The following is a 22,191-nucleotide window of genomic DNA, read 5'->3' on the forward strand; positions in this document are numbered from 1 at the left end:
ACTTCGAGAGTTGAGAGTTTTTTGCAAATTGTAAGATAAGGTCCGTTTTCAAGTTTGTAAACATCCAGTTTTCCCAGGTCATCGCTCCGGGGATCTTTTCTATCAGAGGGGCGCGGATTCGAGCCCACGCTGGGCATTCCATAAGTGTGTGTTTCGCTGAGTTTTCCATACCACACTGGCATGGTTCGGGGTCTGTATATACCGCGTGTTTATCGATTCGGGTAGTTTGGCACCGGATTCGAAAAACTTTTTTCGCTTCCGTTAGGGTGAGTTTCGCAATCTTGGAAGGGGGGCGGAAATCCCCCCGATGATGGTAGTCCAGTATTGGTTGTGTATTCCATTCTTCCAACAGGTGGTCGCGTAGTAGTTTGTTTTGATTCCACTTGTCTCTCGCATTTCCGGGGGTTTGATATGGGAGTAAGAGGGAAGCGATTCGGTGTAGACCTGTCCCTTTGATGTTTGCTTCTCTGTATGGGAGGAGCTCGATTAGGGATTCATTGTTAGGGTGGGTTGCCTCGGTGCAGAGTATTCTGGTTCCGTACTTTCTTGAGCGATATGTTAGGAGGTGTTCTAGGGGGGGTAGTCCTGCTTCTCGGAGGAGTTTAGCTCTCTTGGTCCATCAAGGTAGGCCCGTGATGATCCGGGCAGCTTCGTTGTATAGTGGTTCTAGCGATCTAATGATGTGGTCTGCGCCAGTCCACCAAGCCTCAGATCCGTAGAGCAGGCTTGGAAGGAAGCCCTGTATTATTAGGTGATGAACTGTCTTGACTGTTATCCCTGGCAGGCGGGCGGTGTTTCGGATTTGGTGGAGGGCTTTTAGGCCTTTTGCGATTGCTGCTTCGATATGGGGCCGGAAGGAGAGGGTTGGATCTATCCAGACTCCTACGTATTTCAGCCTCTCTTTGGGGTATATATTGATGTTGTTCACTTTGACTGGAAGTCGTGGTTGTTGTGTGGATGATGTGGTGGGCCGGAAGAAGATCAGGTCGGATTTGTCCGGGTCGTATTTGATTTGGAGTGGCTCAGCTTTAATTAGTCTCTCTCTCATTCGTTCCTCCATTCTCTTGATTATAAAGCCTGGTGTTTTGGATATTTGCACTAGCGCATCGTCATCAATGTAAGTTGTGTCCATCTCTTTTGGGCTGCTAGTTGGGTCCAGAATTACTCCGGCGTAGATCATGAATAGTACCGGAGACATGGGGCTACCTTGCGGCACTCCGGAATCATAGGGCTGTGGTTCCTCTAGCTCATGGTTGAATTGGAACTGTAGTTTTCTGCCGGTGTTGAATTCCTTACACCATTCTGTCAGATAGGTGGGGAATTTTTGTTGGTGCATGATTTCCGCGAGGAGTAGGTGATCGACACAATTGAATGCTCCTTGGATGTCATTGGTTAGGATCGCTGGTCTATCTCGCCGGGCGATTCCGGTACTGTTTTTTAGTAGTAGGTTTTGTTGTATTGGTGTCAAGGTTCTCAGGAGGGCATCAATCGCCGAGATGGTTGGTCTTCCTCCGAATTGGTTTGCTGAGAGTGTGCCTAGGATTTCTCCAGCGGTGCAGAGTCTCTGGGCCACTATCTTCTCCAGGATTTTGCTGAAACATTGTAGAAGGGAAATGGGCCGGTAGGCTTTTGCTTCATGGTAATTTGCTTTACCGGGTTTCGGGATCGGGATACACTTAGCTATTTTCCATTCCGCTGGATGTACACCGTGCCGGAGCATAGCGGAGAACATGTCTTGGATTAGAGTTGTATTTGCTTTGACTATAGCTTTGATAAAGGTATAAGGGATGCCATCCGGGCCGGTCGCCGAGTGCGCCGGGCAGGAGTCGATTGCTCTGTTAAGTTCTTCGGGGGTGACTATGTCGAAGGTGTTGCTGAGGTCAAAAGAGGGGGGTCTAATGTTCAAGGGGGGATGGTCGGGGGACGTCCGTTTCGAGGGGAAGAGTTGGGCTCTTAGAGCTTGACACTTCCCCGCAAACGTTTCTTCACCTTGTATGGTTGGTATGATTGTGTCTCGTCTCTTTCCTGCGCTTAGGATTCTCCAGACTTCACTACCTTTCGCCTCGTTCATCGTCTTTTCCCGCTGGTCCGCTTTTGCTTTCCGGATCATGGCTGTCCATTCTCTGCAAGCCTTCCGGTGTTCCTCCACGTGATTAGATTTCCTTGTATTTCTCGCCTTCCTTTCTGCTGCATTTACCCTTGCCTTCATCTGTTTCATCTCATCTGACCACCAGGAGTTGGCTCTTACCCCCTCCTTCGAGAGTGGTGTTACTATGCTGACTGTTGACCTAACCAGTTCTAGGAAGAAATCGACAGTTTGTTCCGTATGTTCCTTGGTTTCCCATGCCTCTGCAGGGATGGAGATGTTTGACATGTGGTTCTCCAATAGCTTCCAGTCTGTTTGTCGCCACATTCGTCTTGGTACAAAAGGTGGTTTTTCCAGGTGTAAGTGGACGGAGGTTCTTCCGTGGTCTGAGCCCGCTCCGTAGGGTTCAGTACTCCATCGTAGGTTGTGGTCGAGTATTGGGCCTTTTACAAATGCAAGGTCGATGGTTGTGGGCCTTTTCCCTCTGTCTCTGGGGAAGTGCGTAAAGACGCCTGGTTCGTTCAGGAGGGTCAATTTCTCTCGGGTTATCCATCGTTTTAACCGTGCGCCGTTGACCCGGTCTGCTCGGATGTTGTTTCTGTACTCATGTGAATTTACTCCGTACCACATCTGATGGTGGCAGTTGAAGTCTCCCATTACTAGACAGTTATCAAGGGTTTGGATTGTACTTGCTATTTGGGCGAAGGGGCCACTTCGGCCTGGGGAGTATATGTTTAGGATTTGGGTTTTTTTGGTTTGAATTTCTACCGTAACCGATACTATGAAATTATCGTGTGTGTAGTGGTGTTTTGGTTTGAGATTGGCATGTTTGCGGACGTATGTTGCACATTTTGTATTGGTGTTGCTGGCCGTAAAAATATAAAAGAGATTTGATTCTGGTGGGTATCCCTCTGCTGAGGTCCATGGTTCTTGTAATAATAGGAAATAAATACTAGAGTCTGTTTCCGCTTCTTCTACCGCCGCCTTGGTAATAAGTTCGCTCCGTGCACAATTGAGTTGGTGTGCGAGCGCGGTGGTTCGAGGCCTAAGCATTATTTGTCATGGGTTGGTCATCTTCGGGAACGGGTGTGGCTCCGACTGGGGCGGTGGCTGGTACTTGAACTATTGGAAGCAGCTCTTGGACGGGTGCGGCCGGTGGGTCTTGAGTGGGTGGGGCATTTTCCTTCCCTTTATTGAGGAATCGGCGCTTGGCTCTCTCGGGGCATGCTGGGTCGGAGGCCTTATGAGCTCCTTTACAGTTCAGACATCTGATTGGAGTGTGGGTGCATCTATGTCCTCCCTGGCATTGATTGCATGGGTGGAAACTGGTAAGATGATCTCCGGCGCAGTGGCCGCATTTCCCATTGTTTTTACATTTCTCTTGGCGGTGGCCGTACTCGAGGCACTTTGCACACTGAGTATCCGGGAAGGTTGGAAGGAAGGCCTCGATATGGCAGCTTCGGTTGAAGAGAGATAGGAATTTAACCCCTAGTGTTTCCATTGTAATTTGTCCTGGGAGCGCAATGACCATTGATGAGTGGGTTTTCTCCATTCGAGTCTCTGCTCTGGAGATCCAGCGGGGAATCTGTGCAAGTTGGAAGTTCTCTCCATAGTTGCTTCTGATTTCTGATGCTACCAATTGTCCCGCCTCGATGCCCTCCCCGACCGTTGTGGGAATTCCATGGAGGAGAAACTTTGACCATTTAGAGTTTGCGCGGATGACAGCGACCGGTACCTGTAGGGTGAGGAGGGCCTCCTCGATTTCTTTGGCATATTCCATTGCCTTTGTTGCAGGGGTGACGAACTTTGTTTCCAGGATGAAGTTGTCTTTGGATGTTCTTCTTGCTGAAATGAAATGGCAGGACTCGTCCTGAATCCTTGCATTGACTAGGGTCCTGATCTCAGAGGGGTTGACGTCGGATGGGGCAGTGGTTTCAACAATGATCTCCCTGTTGATTTTGGTGTACTCTGGTTTAAAGATGGGGTCCGCTTTCGGCTTTGCGGACTTCTTTTTCCTCTCGACAACTTGGAAGTTTCCTTGGGCAGGACCGGGTGCCGAGGCCACGGCGGCCCAGGTGCCTGCTTTCCATCCACGGGGTGGGGCTTGTTGGGGGGGTGCGGGTGGGGGGGCCTGAGGGGCTGCCTGAGGCGCTGCTTGGGGAATTATTTGGGGGACCGCTGGAGGGGGCATTCTCTGTCCCTGCGGTTGTTGTTTTCGCTGTTGTTGCTGTTGTTGCTGTTGTTGGTTTTGTTGTGGTTGTTGCGGTTGCTGCGGTTGTGGCTGTTTGTTGAGGAGAAGATGGATCGCCGAATGCATACTGGTGATCATAGTTGTCTGCGCCTCGATTTGGTGCCTCAGTGTATCCACTGTTCTCCGGAGTGTGGTCGTTTGCTCTTCGAGGGTTTCAATCCTGTCGGTGGGTGGGCAGATTCGGCTGGTGGCATGTCTAATAGCCCAGGTAATGTAATTCAGGTCCGTCTGGGTGTGAGTGTCCTGGGGGACAATACTCGGGTAGAGGTAGTCGACTCTCGGTTGGTAGGGGTCGTTGTAGTCGGATTCTGTTGCAAAGGTCGAGGAGAATTCTTGTTCCTGAGCTCCGGATGGGGTTGGGTCGGGAACCTGAGTGTTCCTGTTCTGCGAGGGGGCTGTCCCTTGCTGGGAAGGCTGGGAAGACTGGGTAAAAAAGGACTGGAGCGAGGCTTGCTGCGACATAATTGAGTGTCCAGTTCTTCTGGCGGCGTAGAGTGATGTTTCGGATAGGTTTCTTTTCCTTCCCTTCGGGAGGTCAAGACTAGAGAATTCTTCGCTGGAAGCCAGTTTTCGTGGGTTTCTTTCGCTTGGAACAACAAAACGCGACCGTACGATCGGGGACGAAGTGGCTCAGCCTGGTGTGGTATACCAGGGTAAACCGAGAGGAGTAAAATAAAGTGTTTTTAAAGCGAGGTTTGATATCAGGAAGTTTTGCGAGCCTTAGCGAGCAAGGAGAATACAGAAGAAGAAGAAGAAGAAACTTATATTGTTTTGAAGTACAAGACTTATCGCACGCCGACCCGACCGCCTAAAACACGAACCAAACAAAAGGACAAAAGGAAAGAAAACAATCAAACACAAACAAACAAACACGAACAAAAGCGAACACGAACAAACATCAACAAGAATAAGGAAATTCCGGAACGACACTCAACCAGAAACAACCCAACGACAAGGAGAAATAACATATCTCAGCGAACTCAGGCGCTGGATCCATCAAAACGAAGTAAAACCAAAGATAAAAAGGTACAAAGGAAACCACCCTTTCCTAATCCCGTCCCTAATCATTTTCTTCCATCCCCTCTTCTAGGTCCGCCTCCGCTTCCGCTGACTCGTACCACTTCGAGAGTTGAGAGTTTTTTGCAAATTGTAAGATAAGGCCCGTTTTCAAGTTTGTAAACATCCAGTTTTCCCAGGTCATCGCTCCGGGGATCTTTTCTATCAGAGGGGCGCGGATTCGAGCCCACGCTGGGCATTCCATAAGTGTGTGTTTCGCTGAGTTTTCCATACCACACTGGCATGGTTCGGGGTCTGTATATACCGCGTGTTTATCGATTCGGGTAGTTTGGCACCGGATTCGAAAAACTTTTTTCGCTTCCGTTAGGGTGAGTTTCGCAATCTTGGAAGGGGGGCGGAAATCCCCCCGATGATGGTAGTCCGGTATTGGTTGTGTATTCCATTCTTCCAACAGGTGGTCGCGTAGTAGTTTGTTTTGATTCCACTTGTCTCTCGCATTTCCGGGGGTTTGATATGGGAGTAAGAGGGAAGCGATTCGGTGTAGACCTGTCCCTTTGATGTTTGCTTCTCTGTATGGGAGGAGCTCGATTAGGGATTCATTGTTAGGGTGGGTTGCCTCGGTGCAGAGTATTCTGGTTCCGTACTTTCTTGAGCGATATGTTAGGAGGTGTTCTAGGGGGGGTAGTCCTGCTTCTCGGAGGAGTTTAGCTCTCTTGGTCCATCGAGGTAGGCCCGTGATGATCCGGGCAGCTTCGTTATATAGTGGTTCTAGCGATCTAATGATGTGGTCTGCGCCAGTCCACCAAGCCTCAGATCCGTAGAGCAGGCTTGGAAGGAAGCCCTGTATTATTAGGTGATGAACTGTCTTGACTGTTATCCCTGGCAGGCGGGCGGTGTTTCGGATTTGGTGGAGGGCTTTTAGGCCTTTTGCGATTGCTGCTTCGATATGGGGCCGGAAGGAGAGGGTTGGATCTATCCAGACTCCTACGTATTTCAGCCTCTCTTTGGGGTATATATTGATGTTGTTCACTTTGACTGGAAGTCGTGGTTGTTGTGTGGATGATGTAGTGGGCCGGAAGAAGATCAGGTCGGATTTGTCCGGGTCGTATTTGATTTGGAGTGGCTCAGCTTTAATTAGTCTCTCTCTCATTCGTTCCTCCATTCTCTTGATTGTAAAGCCTGGTGTTTTGGATATTTGCACCAGCGCATCGTCATCAATGTAAGTTGTGTCCATCTCTTTTGGGCTGCTAGTTGGGTCCAGAATTACTCCGGCGTAGATCATGAATAGTACCGGAGACATGGGGCTACCTTGCGGCACTCCGGAATCATAGGGCTGTGGTTCCTCTAGCTCATGGTTGAATTGGAACTGTAGTTTTCTGCCGGTGTTGAATTCCTTACACCATTCTGTCAGATAGGTGGGGAATTTTTGTTGGTGCATGATTTCCGCGAGGAGTAGGTGATCGACACAATTAAATGCTCCTTGGATGTCATTGGTTAGGATCGCTGGTCTATCTCGCCGGGCGATTCCGGTACTGTTTTTTAGTAGTAGGTTTTGTTGTATTGGTGTCAAGGTTCTCAGGAGGGCATCAATCGCCGAGATGGTTGGTCTTCCTCCGAATTGGTTTGCTGAGAGTGTGCCTAGGATTTCTCCAGCGGTGCAGAGTCTCTGGGCCACTATCTTCTCCAGGATTTTGCTGAAACATTGTAGAAGGGAAATGGGCCGGTAGGCTTTTGCTTCATGGTAATTTGCTTTACCGGGTTTCGGGATCGGGATACACTTAGCTATTTTCCATTCCGCTGGATGTACACCGTGCCGGAGCATAGCGGAGAACATGTCTTGGATTAGAGTTGTATTTGCTTTGACTATAGCTTTGATAAAGGTATAAGGGATGCCATCCGGGCCGGTCGCCGAGTGCGCCGGGCAGGAGTCGATTGCTCTGTTAAGTTCTTCGGGGGTGACTATGTCGAAGGTGTTGCTGAGGTCAAAAGAGGGGGGTCTAATGTTCAAGGGGGGATGGTCGGGGGACGTCCGTTTCGAGGGGAAGAGTTGGGCTCTTAGAGCTTGACACTTCCCCGCAAACGTTTCTTCACCTTGTATGGTTGGTATGATTGTGTCTCGTCTCTTTCCTGCGCTTAGGATTCTCCAGACTTCACTACCTTTCGCCTCGTTCATCGTCTTTTCCCGCTGGTCCGCTTTTGCTTTCCGGATCATGGCTGTCCATTCTCTGCAAGCCTTCCGGTGTTCCTCCACGTGATTAGATTTCCTTGTATTTCTCGCCTTCCTTTCTGCTGCGTTTACCCTTGCCTTCATCTGTTTCATCTCATCTGACCACCAGGAGTTGGCTCTTACCCCCTCCTTCGAGAGTGGTGTTACTATGCTGACTGTTGACCTAACCAGTTCTAGGAAGAAATCGACAGTTTGTTCCGTATGTTCCTTGGTTTCCCATGCCTCTGCAGGGATGGAGATGTTTGACATGTGGTTCTCCAATAGCTTCCAGTCTGTTTGTCGCCACATTCGTCTTGGTACAAAAGGTGGTTTTTCCAGGTGTAAGTGGACGGAGGTTCTTCCGTGGTCTGAGCCCGCTCCGTAGGGTTCAGTACTCCATCGTAGGTTGTGGTTGAGTATTGGGCCTTTTACAAATGCAAGGTCGATGGTTGTGGGCCTTTTCCCTCTGTCTCTGGGGAAGTGCGTAAAGACGCCTGGTTCGTTCAGGAGGGTCAGTTTCTGTCGGGTTATCCATCGTTTTAACCGCGCGCCGTTGACCCGGTCTGCTCGGATGTTGTTTCTGTACTCATGTGAATTTACTCCGTACCACATCTGATGGTGGCAGTTGAAGTCTCCCATTACTAGACAGTTATCAAGGGTTTGGATTGTACTTGCTATTTGGGCGAAGGGGCCACTTCGGCCTGGGGAGTATATGTTTAGGATTTGGGTTTTTTTGGTTTGAATTTCTACCGTAACCGATACTATGAAATTATCGTGTGTGTAGTGGTGTTTTGGTTTGAGATTGGCATGTTTGCGGACGTATGTTGCACATTTTGTATTGGTGTTGCTGGCCGTAAAAATATAAAAGAGATTTGATTCTGGTGGGTATCCCTCTGCTGAGGTCCAAGGTTCTTGTAATAATAGAAAATAAATACTAGAGTCTGTTTCCGCTTCTTCTACCGCCGCCTTGGTAATGAGTTCGCTCCGTGCACAATTGAGTTGGTGTGCGAGCGCGGTGGTTCGAGGCCTAAGCATTATTTGTCATGGGTTGGTCTTCTTCGGGAACGGGTGTGGCTCCGACTGGGGCGGTGGCTGGTACTTGAACTATTGGAAGCAGCTCTTGGACGGGTGCGGCCGGTGGGTCTTGAGTGGGTGGGGCATTTTCCTTCCCTTTATTGAGGAATCGGCGTTTGGCTCTCTCGGGGCATGCTGGGTCGGAGGCCTTATGAGCTCCTTTACAGTTCAGACATCTGATTGGAGTGTGGGTGCATCTATGTCCTCCCTGGCATTGATTGCATGGGTGGAAACTGGTAAGATGATCTCCGGCGCAGTGGCCGCATTTCCCATTGTTCTTACACTTCTCTTGGCGGTGGCCGTACTCGAGGCACTTTGCACACTGAGTATCCGGGAAGGTTGGAAGGAAGGCCTCGATATGGCAGCTTCGGTTGAAGAGAGATAGGAATTTAACTCCTAGTGTTTCCATTGTAATTTGTCCTGGGAGCGCAATGACCATTGATGAGTGGGTTTTCTCCATTCGAGTCTCTGCTCTGGAGATCCAGCGGGGAATCTGTGCAAGTTGGAAGTTCTCTCCATAGTTGCTTCTGATTTCTGATGCTACCAATTGTCCCGCCTCGATGCCCTCCCCGACCGTTGTGGGAATTCCATGGAGGAGAAACTTTGACCATTTAGAGTTTGCACGGATGACAGCGACCGGTACCTGTAGGGTGAGGAGGGCCTCCTCAATTTCGTTGGCATATTCCATTGCCTTTGTTGCAGGGGTGACGAACTTTGTCTCCAGGATGAAGTTGTCTTTGGGTGTTCTCCTTGCTGAAATGAAATGACAGGACTCGTCCTGAATCCTTGCATTGACTAGGGTCCTGATCTCAGAGGGGTTGACGTCGGATGGGGCAGTGGTTTCAACAATGATCTCCCTGTTGATTTTGGTGTACTCTGGTTTGAAGATGGGGTCCGCTTTCGGCTTTGCGGACTTCTTTTTCCTCTCGACAACTTGGAAGTTTCCTTGGGCAGGACCGGGTGCCGAGGCCACGGCGGCCCAGGTGCCTGCTTTCCATCCATGGGGTGGGGCTTGTTGGGGGGGTGCGGGTGGGGGGGCCTGAGGGGCTGCCTGAGGCGCTGCTTGGGGAATTATTTGGGGGACCGCTGGAGGGGGCATTCTCTGTCCCTGCGGTTGTTGTTTTCGCTGTTGTTGCTGTTGTTGCTGTTGTTGGTTTTGTTGTGGTTGTTGCAGTTGCTGCGGTTGTGGCTGTTTGTTGAGGAGAAGATGGATCGCCGAGTGCATGCTGGTGATCATAGTTGTCTGCGCCTCGATTTGGTGCCTCAGTGTATCCACTGTTCTCCGGAGTGTGGTCGTTTGCTCTTCGAGGAACTCAATCCTGTCGGTGGGTGGGCAGATTCGGCTGGTGGCATGTCTAATAGCCCAGGTAATGTAATTCAGGTCCGTCTGGGTGTGAGTGTCCTGGGGGACAATACTCGGGTAGAGGTAGTCGACTCTCGGTTGGTAGGGGTCGTTGTAGTCGGATTCTGTTGCAAAGGTCGAGGAGAATTCTTGTTCCTGAGCTCCGGATGGGGTTGGGTCGGGAACCTGAGTGTTCCTGTTCTGCGAGGGGGCTGTCCCTTGCTGGGAAGGCTGGGAAGACTGGGTAAAAAAGGACTGGAGCGAGGCTTGCTGCGACATAATTGAGTGTCCAGTTCTTCTGGCGGCGTAGGGTGGTGTTTCGGATAGATTTCTTTTCCTTCCCTTCGGGAGGTCAAGACTAGAGAATTCTTCGCTAGAAGCCAGTTCGTAGGTTTCTTTCGCTTGGAACAACAGAACGCGACCGTACGATCGGAGACGAAGTGGCTCAGCCTGGTATGGTATACCAGGTAAAACCGAGGGGAATAAAAATAAAGTGTTTTTGAAGCGAGGTTTATTGTCAGGAAGTTTTGCGAGCCTTAGCGAGCAAGGAGAATACAGAAGAAGAAGAAGAAGAAACTTATATTGCTTTGAAGTACAAGACTTATCGCACGCCGACCCAACCGCCTAAAACACGAACCAAACAAAAGAACGAAAGGAAAAAACAACAAACACAACCAAACAAACACGAACAAAAGCAAACACAAACAAACATCAACAGAAAAATAAGGAAATTCCGGAACGACACTCAACCAGAAACAACCCAACGACAAGGAGAAATAACATATCTCAGCGAACTCAGGCGCTGGATCCATCAAAACAAAGTAAAACCAAAGATAAAAAGGTACAAAGGAAACCTCCCTTTCCTAATCCCGTCCCTAATCATTTTCTTCCATCCCCTCTTCTAGGTCCGCCTCCGCTTCCGCTGACTCGTACCACTTCGAGAGTTGAGAGTTTTTTGCAAATTGTAAGATAAAGTCCGTTTTCAAGTTTGTGAACATCCAGTTTTCCCAGGTCATCGCTCCGGGGATCTTTTCTATCAGAGGGGCGCGGATTCGAGCCCACGCTGGGCATTCCATAAGTGTGTGTTTCGCTGAGTTTTCCATACCACACTGGCATGGTTCGGGGTCTGTATATACCGCGTGTTTATCGATTCGGGTAGTTTGGCACCGGATTCGAAAAACTTTTTTCGCTTCCGTTAGGGTCAGTTTCGCAATCTTGGAAGGGGGGCGGAAATCCCCCCGATGATGGTAGTCCGGTATTGGTTGTGTATTCCATTCTTCCAACAGGTGGTCGCGTAATAGTTTGTTTTGATTCCACTTGTCTCTCGCATTTCCGGGGGTTTGATATGGGAGTAGGAGGGAAGCGATTCGGTATAGACCTGTCCCTTTGATGTTTGCTTCTCTGTATGGGAGGAGCTCGATTAGGGATTCATTGTTAGGGTGGGTTGCCTCGGTGCAGAGTATTCTGGTTCCGTACTTTCTTGAGCGATATGTTAGGAGGTGTTCTAGGGGGGGTAGTCCTGCTTCTCGGAGGAGTTTAGCTCTCTTGGTCCATCGAGGTAGGCCCGTGATGATCCGGGCAGCTTCGTTGTATAGTGGTTCTAGCGATCTAATGATGTGGTCTGCGCCAGTCCACCAAGCCTCAGATCCGTAGAGCAGGCTTGGAAGGAAGCCCTGTATTATTAGGTGATGAACTGTCTTGACTGTTATCCCTGGCAGGCGGGTGGTGTTTCGGATTTGGTGGAGGGCTTTTAGGCCTTTTGCAATTGCTGCTTCGATATGGGGCCGGAAGGAGAGGGTTGGATCTATCCAGACTCCTACGTATTTCAGCCTCTCTTTGGGGTATATATTGATGTTGTTCACTTTGACTGGAAGTCGTGGTTGTTGTGTGGATGATGTAGTAGGCCGGAAGAAGATCAGGTCGGATTTGTCCGGGTCGTATTTGATTTGGAGTGGCTCAGCTTTAATTAGTCTCTCTTTCATTCGTTCCTCCATTCTCTTGATTGTAAAGCCTGGTGTTTTGGATATTTGCACCAGCGCATCGTCATCAATGTAAGTTGTATCCATCTCTTTTGGGCTGCTAGTTGGGTCCAGAATTACTCCGGCGTAGATCATGAATAGTACCGGAGACATGGGGCTACCTTGCGGCACTCCGGAATCATAGGGCTGTGGTTCCTCTAGCTCATGGTTGAATTGGAACTGTAGTTTTCTGCCGGTGTTGAATTCCTTACACCATTCTGTCAGGTAGGTGGGGAATTTTTGTTGGTGCATGATTTCCGCGAGGAGTAGGTGATCGACACAATTGAATGCTCCTTGGATGTCATTGGTTAGGATCGCTGGTCTATCTCGCCGGGCGATTCCGGTACTGTTTTTTAGTAGTAGGTTTTGTTGTATTGGTGTCAAGGTTCTCAGGAGGGCATCAATCGCCGAGATGGTTGGTCTTCCTCCGAATTGATTTGCTGAGAGTGTGCCTAGGATTTCTCCAGCGGTGCAGAGTCTCTGGGCCACTATCTTCTCCAGGATTTTGCTGAAACATTGTAGAAGGGAAATGGGCCGGTAGGCTTTTGCTTCATGGTAATTTGCTTTACCGGGTTTCGGGATCGGGATACACTTAGCTATTTTCCATTCCGCTGGATGTACACCGTGCCGGAGCATGGCGGAGAACATGTCTTGGATTAGAGTCGTATTTGCTTTGACTATAGCTTTGATAAAGGTATAAGGGATGCCATCCGGGCCGGTCGCCGAGTGCGCTGGGCAGGAGTCGATTGCTTTGTTAAGTTCTTCGGGGGTGACTATGTCGAAGGTGTTGCTAAGGTCAAAAGAGGGGGGTCTAATGTTCAAGGGGGGATGGTCGGGGGACGTCCGTTTCGAGGGGAAGAGTTGGGCTCTTAGAGCTTGACACTTCCCCGCAAACATTTCTTCACCTTGTATGGTTGGTATGATTGTGTCTCGTCTCTTTCCTGCGCTTAGGATTCTCCAGACTTCACTACCTTTCGCCTCGTTCATCGTCTTTTCCCGCTGGTCCGCTTTTGCTTTCCGGATCATGGCTGTCCATTCTCTGCAAGCCTTCCGGTGTTCCTCCACGTGATTAGATTTCCTTGTATTTCTCGCCTTCCTTTCTGCTGCATTTACCCTTGCCTTCATCTGTTTCATCTCATCTGACCACCAGGAGTTGGCTCTGACCCCCTCCTTCGAGAGTGGTGTTACTATGCTGACTGTTGACCTAACCAGTTCTAGGAAGAAATCGACAGTTTGTTCCGTATGTTCCTTGGTTTCCCATGCCTCTGCAGGGATGGAGATTTTTGACATGTGGTTCTCCAATAGCTTCCAGTCTGTTTGTCGCCACATTCGTCTTGGTACAAAAGGTGGTTTTTCCAGGTGTAAGTGGACGGAGGTTCTTCCGTGGTCTGAGCCCGCTCCGTAGGGTTCAGTACTCCATCGTAGGTTGTGGTCGAGTATTGGGCCTTTTACAAATGCAAGGTCGATGGTTGTGGGCCTTTTCCCTCTGTCTCTGGGGAAGTGCGTAAAGACGCCTGGTTCGTTCAGGAGGGTCAATTTCTCTCGGGTTATCCATCGTTTTAACCGTGCGCCGTTGACCCGGTCTGCTCGGATGTTGTTTCTGTACTCATGTGAATTTACTCCGTACCACATCTGATGGTGGCAGTTGAAGTCTCCCATTACTAGACAGTTATCAAGGGTTTGGATTGTACTTGCTATTTGGGCGAAGGGGCCACTTCGGCCTGGGGAGTATATGTTTAGGATTTGGGTTTTTTTGGTTTGAATTTCTACCGTAACCGATACTATGAAATTATCGTGTGTGTAGTGGTGTTTTGGTTTGAGATTGGCATGTTTGCGGACGTATGTTGCACATTTTGTATTGGTGTTGCTGGCCGTAAAAATATAAAAGAGATTTGATTCTGGTGGGTATCCCTCTGCTGAGGTCCATGGTTCTTGTAATAATAGGAAATAAATACTAGAGTCTGTTTCCGCTTCTTCTACCGCCGCCTTGGTAATAAGTTCGCTCCGTGCACAATTGAGTTGGTGTGCGAGCGCGGTGGTTCGAGGCCTAAGCATTATTTGTCATGGGTTGGTCATCTTCGGGAACGGGTGTGGCTCCGACTGGGGCGGTGGCTGGTACTTGAACTATTGGAAGCAGCTCTTGGACGGGTGCGGCCGGTGGGTCTTGAGCGGGTGGGGCATTTTCCTTCCCTTTATTGAGGAATCGGCGTTTGGCTCTCTCGGGGCATGCTGGGTCGGAGGCCTTATGAGCTCCTTTACAGTTCAGACATCTGATTGGAGTGTGGGTGCATCTATGTCCTCCCTGGCATTGATTGCATGGGTGGAAACTGGTAAGATGATCTCCGGCGCAGTGGCCGCATTTCCCATTGTTCTTACATTTCTCTTGGCGGTGGCCGTACTCGAGGCACTTTGCACACTGAGTATCCGGGAAGGTTGGAAGGAAGGCCTCGATATGGCAGCTTCGGTTGAAGAGAGATAGGAATTTAACTCCTAGTGTTTCCATTGTAATTTGTCCTGGGAGCGCAATGACCATTGATGAGTGGGTTTTCTCCATTCGAGTCTCTGCTCTGGAGATCCAGCGGGGAATCTGTGCAAGTTGGAAGTTCTCTCCATAGTTGCTTCTGATTTCTGATGCTACCAATTGTCCCGCCTCGATACCCTCCCCGACCGTTGTGGGAATTCCATGGAGGAGAAACTTTGACCATTTAGAGTTTGCGCGGATGACAGCGACCGGTACCTGTAGGGTGAGGAGGGCCTCCTCAATTTCTTTGGCATATTCCATTGCCTTTGTTGCAGGGGTGACGAACTTTGTTTCCAGGATGAAGTTGTCTTTGGGTGTTCTCCTTGCTGAAATGAAATGGCAGGACTCGTCCTGAATCCTTGCATTGACTAGGGTCCTGATCTCAGAGGGGTTGACGTCGGATGGGGCAGTGGTTTCAACAATGATCTCCCTGTTGATTTTGGTGTACTCTGGTTTGAAGATGGGGTCCGCTTTCGGCTTTGCGGACTTCTTTTTCCTCTCGACAACTTGGAAGTTTCCTTGGGCAGGACCGGGTGCCGAGGCCACGGCGGCCCAGGTGCCTGCTTTCCATCCACGGGGTGGGGCTTGTTGGGGGGGTGCGGGTGGGGGGGCCTGAGGGGCTGCCTGAGGCGCTACTTGGGGAATTATTTGGGGGACCGCTGGAGGGGGCATTCTCTGTCCCTGCGGTTGTTGTTTTCGCTGTTGTTGCTGTTGTTGCTGTAGTTGGTTTTGTTGTGGTTGTTGCGGTTGCTGCGGTTGTGGCTGTTTGTTGAGGAGGAGATGGATCGCCGAGTGTATACTGGTGATCATAGTTGTCTGCGCCTCGATTTGGTGCCTCAGTGTATCCACTGTTCTCCGGAGTGAGGTCGTTTGCTCTTCGAGGATTTCAATCCTGTCGGTGGGTGGGCAGATTCGGCTGGTGGCATGTCTAATAGCCCAGGTAATGTAATTCAGGTCCGTCTGGGTGTGAGTGTCCTGGGGGACAATGCTCGGGTAGAGGTAGTCGACTCTCGGTTGGTAGGGTTCGTTGTAGTCGGATTCTGTTGCAAAGGTCGAGGAGAATTCCTGTTCCTGAGCTCCGGATGGGGTTGGGTCGGGAACCTGAGTGTTCCTGTTCTGCGAGGGGGCTGTCCCTTGCTGGGAAGGCTGGGAAGACTGGGTAAAAAAGGACTGGAGCGAGGCTTGCTGCGACATAATTGAGTGTCCAGTTCTTCTAGCGGCGTAGAGTGATGTTTCGGATAGATTTCTTTTCCTTCCCTTCGGGAGGTCAAGGCTAGAGAATTCTTCGCTAGAAGCCAGTTTCGTAGGTTTCTTTCGCTTGGAACAACAGAACGCGACCGTACGATCGGGGACAAAGTGGCTCAGCCTGGTATGGTATACCAGGTAAAACCGAAGGGGATAGAAATAAAGTGTTTTTGAAGCGAGGTTTGATATCAGGAAGTTTTGCGAGCCTTAGCGAGCAAGGAGAATACAGAGGTTGCGTAAAGAAAGAAGGAAAGAGAGAAAACAAACAAAAGCACGAAACAACGCCCCCTTATATATCCAACCATAGTCCGATAATGACTAATACTTCTGCGTAACAGAAACTAAAAGAACATAACAGAAATCCCCATTACAAATCCTAATTCCACTACACAATACCTCCTCTTCTCGTTCCAATTTATCACCTAACCGAAATACATAATTGCCGTTACAGACCACGCCCCCCTCTAAGGCCTACCTCCTGGTAGGCTTAGGTTTCTCCGGATAACGCTCGTGGAATCGTTTGACAATGTTAGGTGAATGCTCAAGGTCCGATAGTGGTTGCCAGGAGGCTTCATCATATCCTGTATATCGTACCAAGTACTCAAACCTTCCTCTTCGTTTCCTCGAATCCAAAATATCTTCGACCTCCCATTCTTCCTCCTCTTTGATCTCAACCGGAGGTGGTGGTAATTGTCGTTGTCCTGGTAAAGGATCATTTGCTTCAGGCGACAATAATGAAACATGAAATACTGGATGAATCTTCATTGACCGGGGAAGTTCCAACTCGTAAGCATAGGGATTAATAATCCGCTTAACACTATAAGGTCCAATACGTTTCCAGTCAAATTTCTTGGAAGGCGGCTTTGTTAAAATATGGCGAGTCGATAGGAAAACCTTGTCTCCTAAATGGTAACGAGGAGCTGGAGTCCGATTTCTATTGGCTGACTCTTCTTGTATCCTTTGCGCCCGAAACATCTCTTCTCTTAGAAAATCCACTACGTCCTTCATTTCTCTTGCAATACGATTCGCTTGATCCTCCGCCGTCGTTCGACCATGTTCCAAAGGGCCAAAAGTCATCCTTGGATTTCTTCCCGAATTGGCATAGAACGGGGAGACCTTTGTTGTTTTGGAGACATGATTGTTTGTTGCAAATTCAGCCATTGGTAGCATTCGAGCCCAATCATCTTGTTGGTAGGAAACATAGCTTCGGAGGTGCTGTTCCATTACGGCATTAATTCTTTCCGTTTGTCCATCTTTTTGGGGGTGAAATGCAGTAGAGAATTTTGGTGATATTTCCAACCGATCACAAAGCGACTTCCAAAACTCCGCAACGAACTGTGTCCCTCGATCAGATACAATAATATCAGGTAATCCATGTAGCTTCCAAACATTATCGATATATACCCTTGCTACTTCCTTTGAATCTGCCTCTTTAGTCGTTGGTATTAGATGTCGCATTTTAGTTAATCTATCCACCACAACCAAGATTGCATTGTATCCATCGCTCTCAGGGAGATCAGTAACAAAATCCATCGATATATCCATCCACGGTCCCTCAGGTATCGGCATAGGACGGAGTACTCCATAAGGTGCATTGCGTGGTGCCTTGCTACGGGTGCACACATCGCAATTCCTAACGTACTGGTCGACATATTTTCGCATTTGTGGCCAATAATATTCTCGGTTTAGAAGTCCCAATGTCTTTGCTCTACCCGGATGTCCTGCGGATGGTTTATCATGATGTTCTTTTAAAAGCCTTAGTCGAAGGTCATTGTCATCTGGTACATATAGTGTGCCTCGATAAAGTAGCCGACCGTTGTTATCTTCCGTACATTCGGCAAGTGAAATTTTATTCGAGTGGCGAACGCCATTCCGAAGCATAGCGAGGATCTTGTTTGGGAAACTATCAACTTGATAAGCTTTTGAAAATAACTCCTCTACAGTAGACGTTCCTTCAGCGGATTCATTTGACAAAGAACCCGCAAACAAACTTAGCTTTGTACTCAAATTTTTTCGCTTCAAAATCACTTGACTCTGATGCGTCAACCGTTCATCCCCCTCTTTAGGTAGGTCACCTGACCTCCTAGTCAATGCATCTGGTTTTGTTCCTTGTTTTCCTGGCCGAAATTGTATAATAAAATCAAAGCGTGAAAGAAACTCGGACCAACGGGCTTGTCGACGATTTAACAATTTTGTTGTCATAAAATATTCAAGATTCCGATGGTCGCTAAGAACTTCAATTGGGAATTGAGCTCCCTCCAGATGATGTCGCCATTCTTCGAAGCATCCTATGATTGCTAAAAGTTCTTTGTCATAGATTTCATAGTTGCACTCTGCAGGAGAATGTTTCTTAGAGAAGAAAGCGACTGGATGTAGGATTCCTTCGTCGTTACGTTGAGATAGGATTCCTGCTGAAACATAATCAGATGCATCGGTTTCTATCACAAGCTTCCGATCCGGATTAAAATGAAATAGTGTCGGTGCCGTGGTAAACATCTTTTTCAAAGTTTGAAATGCTTCCTCCTTATCATTCGTCCATTCGAATTTAACATTTTTCTTGGTCAAGGCTGTAAGTGGAGCAACAATTTTCGAATATCCTAGAATGAACCGTCGATAGAAATTTGCAAATCCTAGAAATACTTGAACATCATGGAGATTCGTCGGTGTGGACCATTCCAAAACATCGATAACTTTCTTTGGGTCCATTCTATTCCCATTCGGGGTAAGAATTAAAACAAGATATTTCGTTTCTTGAATCATAAATTCACATTTTTCAGGTTTAAGGTGAACATGATTCTCATCAAGTACCTTTAGAACTTTTGAATGTGTTCTTTATGTTCCGATAGAGTCTCGGAGTAGATAAGGATATCGTCTAAGTATGCCGTTACGAATTGATCGAGGTAGGGACGTAAGATATCATTGATCCAATGTTGAAAGGTAGCAGGGGCATTAGCTAATCCAAACGGCATTACTGTATATTCGAAATGTCCATATCGAGTCCGGAATGCCGTCTTCCATTTATCCCCTTCCGCTATTCTGATTTGATTATATCCCCAGCGCAAATCCAACTTGGTATAGTATTGTGCTCTTGACAACTTGGCTAGAGTTTCCTTGAACAATGGTAGTGGGTATCGATTCTTGATTGTGATTGCATTTAGACCTCGATAATCCACACAAAGTCGGAGGGTTCCATCGTTTTTCTTCACAAATAATATAGGTCCTCCCGCTGGTGACTCACTAGCCCGAATAAATCCTTTGGGTAAATTTTCATCAAGATATTCTCGTAGTGCCTTTAACTCGATTTGAGATAATCCATATATAGGTCCATATGGTGGTCGTTTGCCTTCTTCCAATACTATTTCAATATCATGGGATGGTCGATGTGGTGGAAGAATTGAAGCGTCATATTCTTCGAACATATGGAGACGATGGTGAAATTCCTTTGGTACTAGTTGTTTAATGTCGATGGTAGATTTCTCGGTTGCTGAAACGATAACTGTATGGTGTTCCGGTAAAGGAATCGAGATGCCATGAACAATAACTGTAGTCCCATCAAGTGAACAGTGTTGACAACAGCTTCCAGAATCGAAAATAAGTAGATTTTCCTTTGGTCGAATCGTAACATCATGACGTCGCATCCAAGGTATCCCCATCACAATCGGATAGTGTCCTAACTTCGTCACAAAACATGGCACAGTCTCCCGATGACCATGAATGTCCAGTGAGACATCGACAATATGGGTGATTTTTCCTGATTCAATAGGCCTTCCGTCTATAACGTCTACATGGCGAGGTATTTTAAGAGGGGTCATTGCAAGATTGTTGTGGCGTGCAAAAGATTCGTCAATGAAAGCGTATCCTGATGCTCCGGTATCAATAAGAGCGTAGGTAGGGATGAAAGAATTTTTATTCTGTGAAATCGAACAAGTTACTACAAGTTGGTTTCCATCCATTTCCTCCTCTGATACCGAAAAACCAGAAATACACATCCTAGAAAAATCCCTAAACGGTCCCTGTACTAAGCCACTTAGTGCAGGGACAAATCTTTTGCCGACTCATTATCGCTTCCATCATTTTCCTCCACCGTCAATGCTGCTCCTCTCATTACCGGCCTTCTTGATTGATTTCCAGTTGCCCTTGCTTGGGGTCAATCCCTAACCATATGTCCAACACCTCCGCAATAGAAACATCGGCCCTCAACTAAGCGGGCATTTCTTTCGGCAGGGGAGGGGCGACGACGTCCTCCAGACAGATCCATTGGTACATCACCTCCCGGGCGGGACGAGGGATGACTTTCCGTAGCAGGTACATTAGCGGCTGGGGCGGCAGCACGGGGAGCAGGAACACGATTTACTGGTGGGGGACAAGGGGCCGGGGTAGTAGTAACATTCCAAGGCTTTTTATTTCCTCGTTTAGCCTCTGCCGCACGACGACGATTATCCAACCGTTGTAAGAGTGTCGCACAGGCATCTACCGTCGCAGGAGTATCATGGTGTATCATTGATTCATCGAGTTCCCCATTAATACCTTCCATCAAAGCCTCGATTCGAGAGGCTTCATCCATACCCGACTCAGCAGCATATCGTTGGAACTCAGGGAAATAGTCGGCGAACGTTCGATTTCGTTGACGGATGTTCCGGAGGTTCCTCCTAGCCGTGCGCATCCGATCGGGGTCCCCAAAAGCAGTGTCCAAAATCTCATAAAACCGTACCATAGAGGGCAAGGTAATACCTCCTTCCCCGACATACTGTAAGAACTGATTGGCAGCAACGCCTTCCAATCTACTGAACGCATAGGATAATTTCGACTGTAGGGTGGGATAGCTATCGGCATTTCCCAATAGCTTGATTTTCATTTGTTGCTTGAATAGGTGTAATCTTTCTCGATCACGATCCCCCCTGAACACCTCAGGATCCGGAAGCTTTTCTGACCGATAGGTAGTATCTGTAGTGAGTGGTACTGGGGGTGCAGGTGGAGCATTGTCCTCGACAGGTGCTCCCTTAGGGGCAACAGCTTGGACAGCAGTCTGTTGGGCTCGGGCAGCAGCAAGATCTCGTTCAAACATTCTTCTCGCCCTCTCAGCTTCCACTTCTATCTCTTGTAAATCCGTTGCATACTGAGCAAGACCATGTTGACACTGCTGGAGAAGTGCATAGGCTTCGGCTCCGATAACATCATTGACCTGTGGATGTTCTTGAAAAAAGGTTCGGAGGCTGTTGCTGAGTTGTTGATAATCAATAGGAGCGTGTTCCGACATTGTAAACTATGGTGTTGTATTGGTTGGCGATAAGGGATGCAACCTACGTATAACGTGGGTCTATGGACCATGGACTATAGTGCCAAGGAATACAACCGAGACGAAGACGTAGTAGAAGATGTTCGTGACTATGGACTATGGGGCGGCTCTGTTTGGGTCTGATAACCAAACTGAACCCTATGACGTAGCGTAGAACAAGAATAATATTCGTGGAGTAGAATACAGAAGAAGAAGAAGAAACTTATATTGCTTTGAAGTACAAGAGTTATCGCAAGCCGACCCGACCGCCTAAAACACGAACCGAACAAAAGAAAGAAAGAACAACAAACACAAACACAAACGAACAAAAACAAAACAAAGCAAACACAAACGAACACAAACAATAACAGGGAAATTCCAGAACAACACTCAACCAGAAAACCCAACGACAAGAAAAGATAACATATCTCAGCGGGCTCGAGCGCTGGATCCATCAAAACAGAAAAATAAAACCGAAATTTAAAGGTAAAAGGAAACTGCCCTTCCTAATCCCGTCCCTAATCATTTTCTTCCATCTCCTCTTCCAGGTCCGCCTCCGCCTCCGCCGACTCGTACCATTTCGAGAGTTGAGAGTTTTTTGCAAATTGTAGGATGAGATCCGTTCTCAAGTTTGTAAACATCCAGTTTTCCCAGGTCATCGCTCCGGGGATCTTCTCTATCAGAGGGGCGCGGATTCGAGCCCACGCTGGACATTCCATAAGTATATGTTTTGCTGAGTTTTCCATACCACACTGGCATGGTTCGGGATCTGTATGTACTGCGTGTTTGTCGATTCGGGTAGTTTGACACCGGATTCGAAAAACTTTCTTTGCTTCCGTAAGGGTGAGTTTTGCAATCTTGGGAGGGGGGCGGAATTCCCCCCGGTGATGGTAGTTCGGTATTGGTTGTGTATTCCATTCTTCCAACAGGTGGTCGCGTAGTAGTTTATTTTGATTCCACTTGTCTCTCGCATTTCCGGGTGTTTGATATGGGAGTAGGAGGGAGGCGATTCGGTGTAGGCCTGTTCCTTTGATATTTGCTTCTCTGTATGGGAGGAGCTCGATCAGGCATTCGTTGTTGGGGTGGGTTGCATCGGTACAGAGTATTCTGGTTCCGTACTTCCTTGAGCGGTAAGTGAGGAGATGTTCTAGAGGGG

General features: G+C 48.3%; 7 protein-coding genes across 7 annotated transcripts; all 7 read right to left on the reverse strand.

Annotated features, from left to right (window-relative positions):
- Window positions 1-8,626: 8,626 nt before the first annotated feature.
- H6S33_008234 (uncharacterized protein) lies at window positions 8,627-10,255 on the reverse strand (the record flags this gene model as incomplete). The annotated part of the gene is made up of 1 exon (XM_044839598.1): window positions 8,627-10,255. A coding segment is annotated over one exon (1,629 nt), but the record flags the coding sequence as incomplete, so codon positions are not given.
- A 596-nt stretch (window positions 10,256-10,851) lies between these two features.
- On the reverse strand, window positions 10,852-13,980 carry H6S33_008235 (uncharacterized protein; the record flags this gene model as incomplete). The annotated part of the gene is made up of 1 exon (XM_044839599.1): window positions 10,852-13,980. A coding segment is annotated over one exon (3,129 nt), but the record flags the coding sequence as incomplete, so codon positions are not given.
- A 100-nt stretch (window positions 13,981-14,080) lies between these two features.
- H6S33_008236 (uncharacterized protein) lies at window positions 14,081-15,709 on the reverse strand (the record flags this gene model as incomplete). The annotated part of the gene is made up of 1 exon (XM_044839600.1): window positions 14,081-15,709. A coding segment is annotated over one exon (1,629 nt), but the record flags the coding sequence as incomplete, so codon positions are not given.
- Window positions 15,710-16,231: 522 nt separating this feature from the next.
- H6S33_008237 (uncharacterized protein) lies at window positions 16,232-18,466 on the reverse strand (the record flags this gene model as incomplete). Its single annotated transcript, XM_044839601.1, has 1 exon — window positions 16,232-18,466. The coding sequence occupies one exon, from the start codon at window positions 18,464-18,466 to the stop codon at window positions 16,232-16,234; it is 2,235 nt and encodes a 744-aa protein (XP_044688428.1).
- Window positions 18,467-18,570: 104 nt separating this feature from the next.
- On the reverse strand, window positions 18,571-19,713 carry H6S33_008238 (uncharacterized protein; the record flags this gene model as incomplete). Its single annotated transcript, XM_044839603.1, has 1 exon — window positions 18,571-19,713. One exon carries the CDS (start codon window positions 19,711-19,713, stop codon window positions 18,571-18,573), a length of 1,143 nt encoding a protein of 380 aa, XP_044688429.1.
- A 194-nt stretch (window positions 19,714-19,907) lies between these two features.
- H6S33_008239 (uncharacterized protein) lies at window positions 19,908-21,017 on the reverse strand (the record flags this gene model as incomplete). The annotated part of the gene is made up of 1 exon (XM_044839604.1): window positions 19,908-21,017. One exon carries the CDS (start codon window positions 21,015-21,017, stop codon window positions 19,908-19,910), a length of 1,110 nt encoding a protein of 369 aa, XP_044688430.1.
- Window positions 21,018-21,553: 536 nt separating this feature from the next.
- Window positions 21,554-22,182, reverse strand: H6S33_008240 (uncharacterized protein; the record flags this gene model as incomplete). Its single annotated transcript, XM_044839605.1, has 1 exon — window positions 21,554-22,182. A coding segment is annotated over one exon (629 nt), but the record flags the coding sequence as incomplete, so codon positions are not given.
- Window positions 22,183-22,191: the final 9 nt, after the last annotated feature.

The sequence above is a fragment of the Morchella sextelata genome (genome assembly GCF_020137385.1).
Source record: "Morchella sextelata strain SCLS chromosome Unknown scls_25, whole genome shotgun sequence".
In the NCBI taxonomy this organism is placed as follows: Eukaryota; Fungi; Ascomycota; class Pezizomycetes; order Pezizales; family Morchellaceae; genus Morchella; species Morchella sextelata.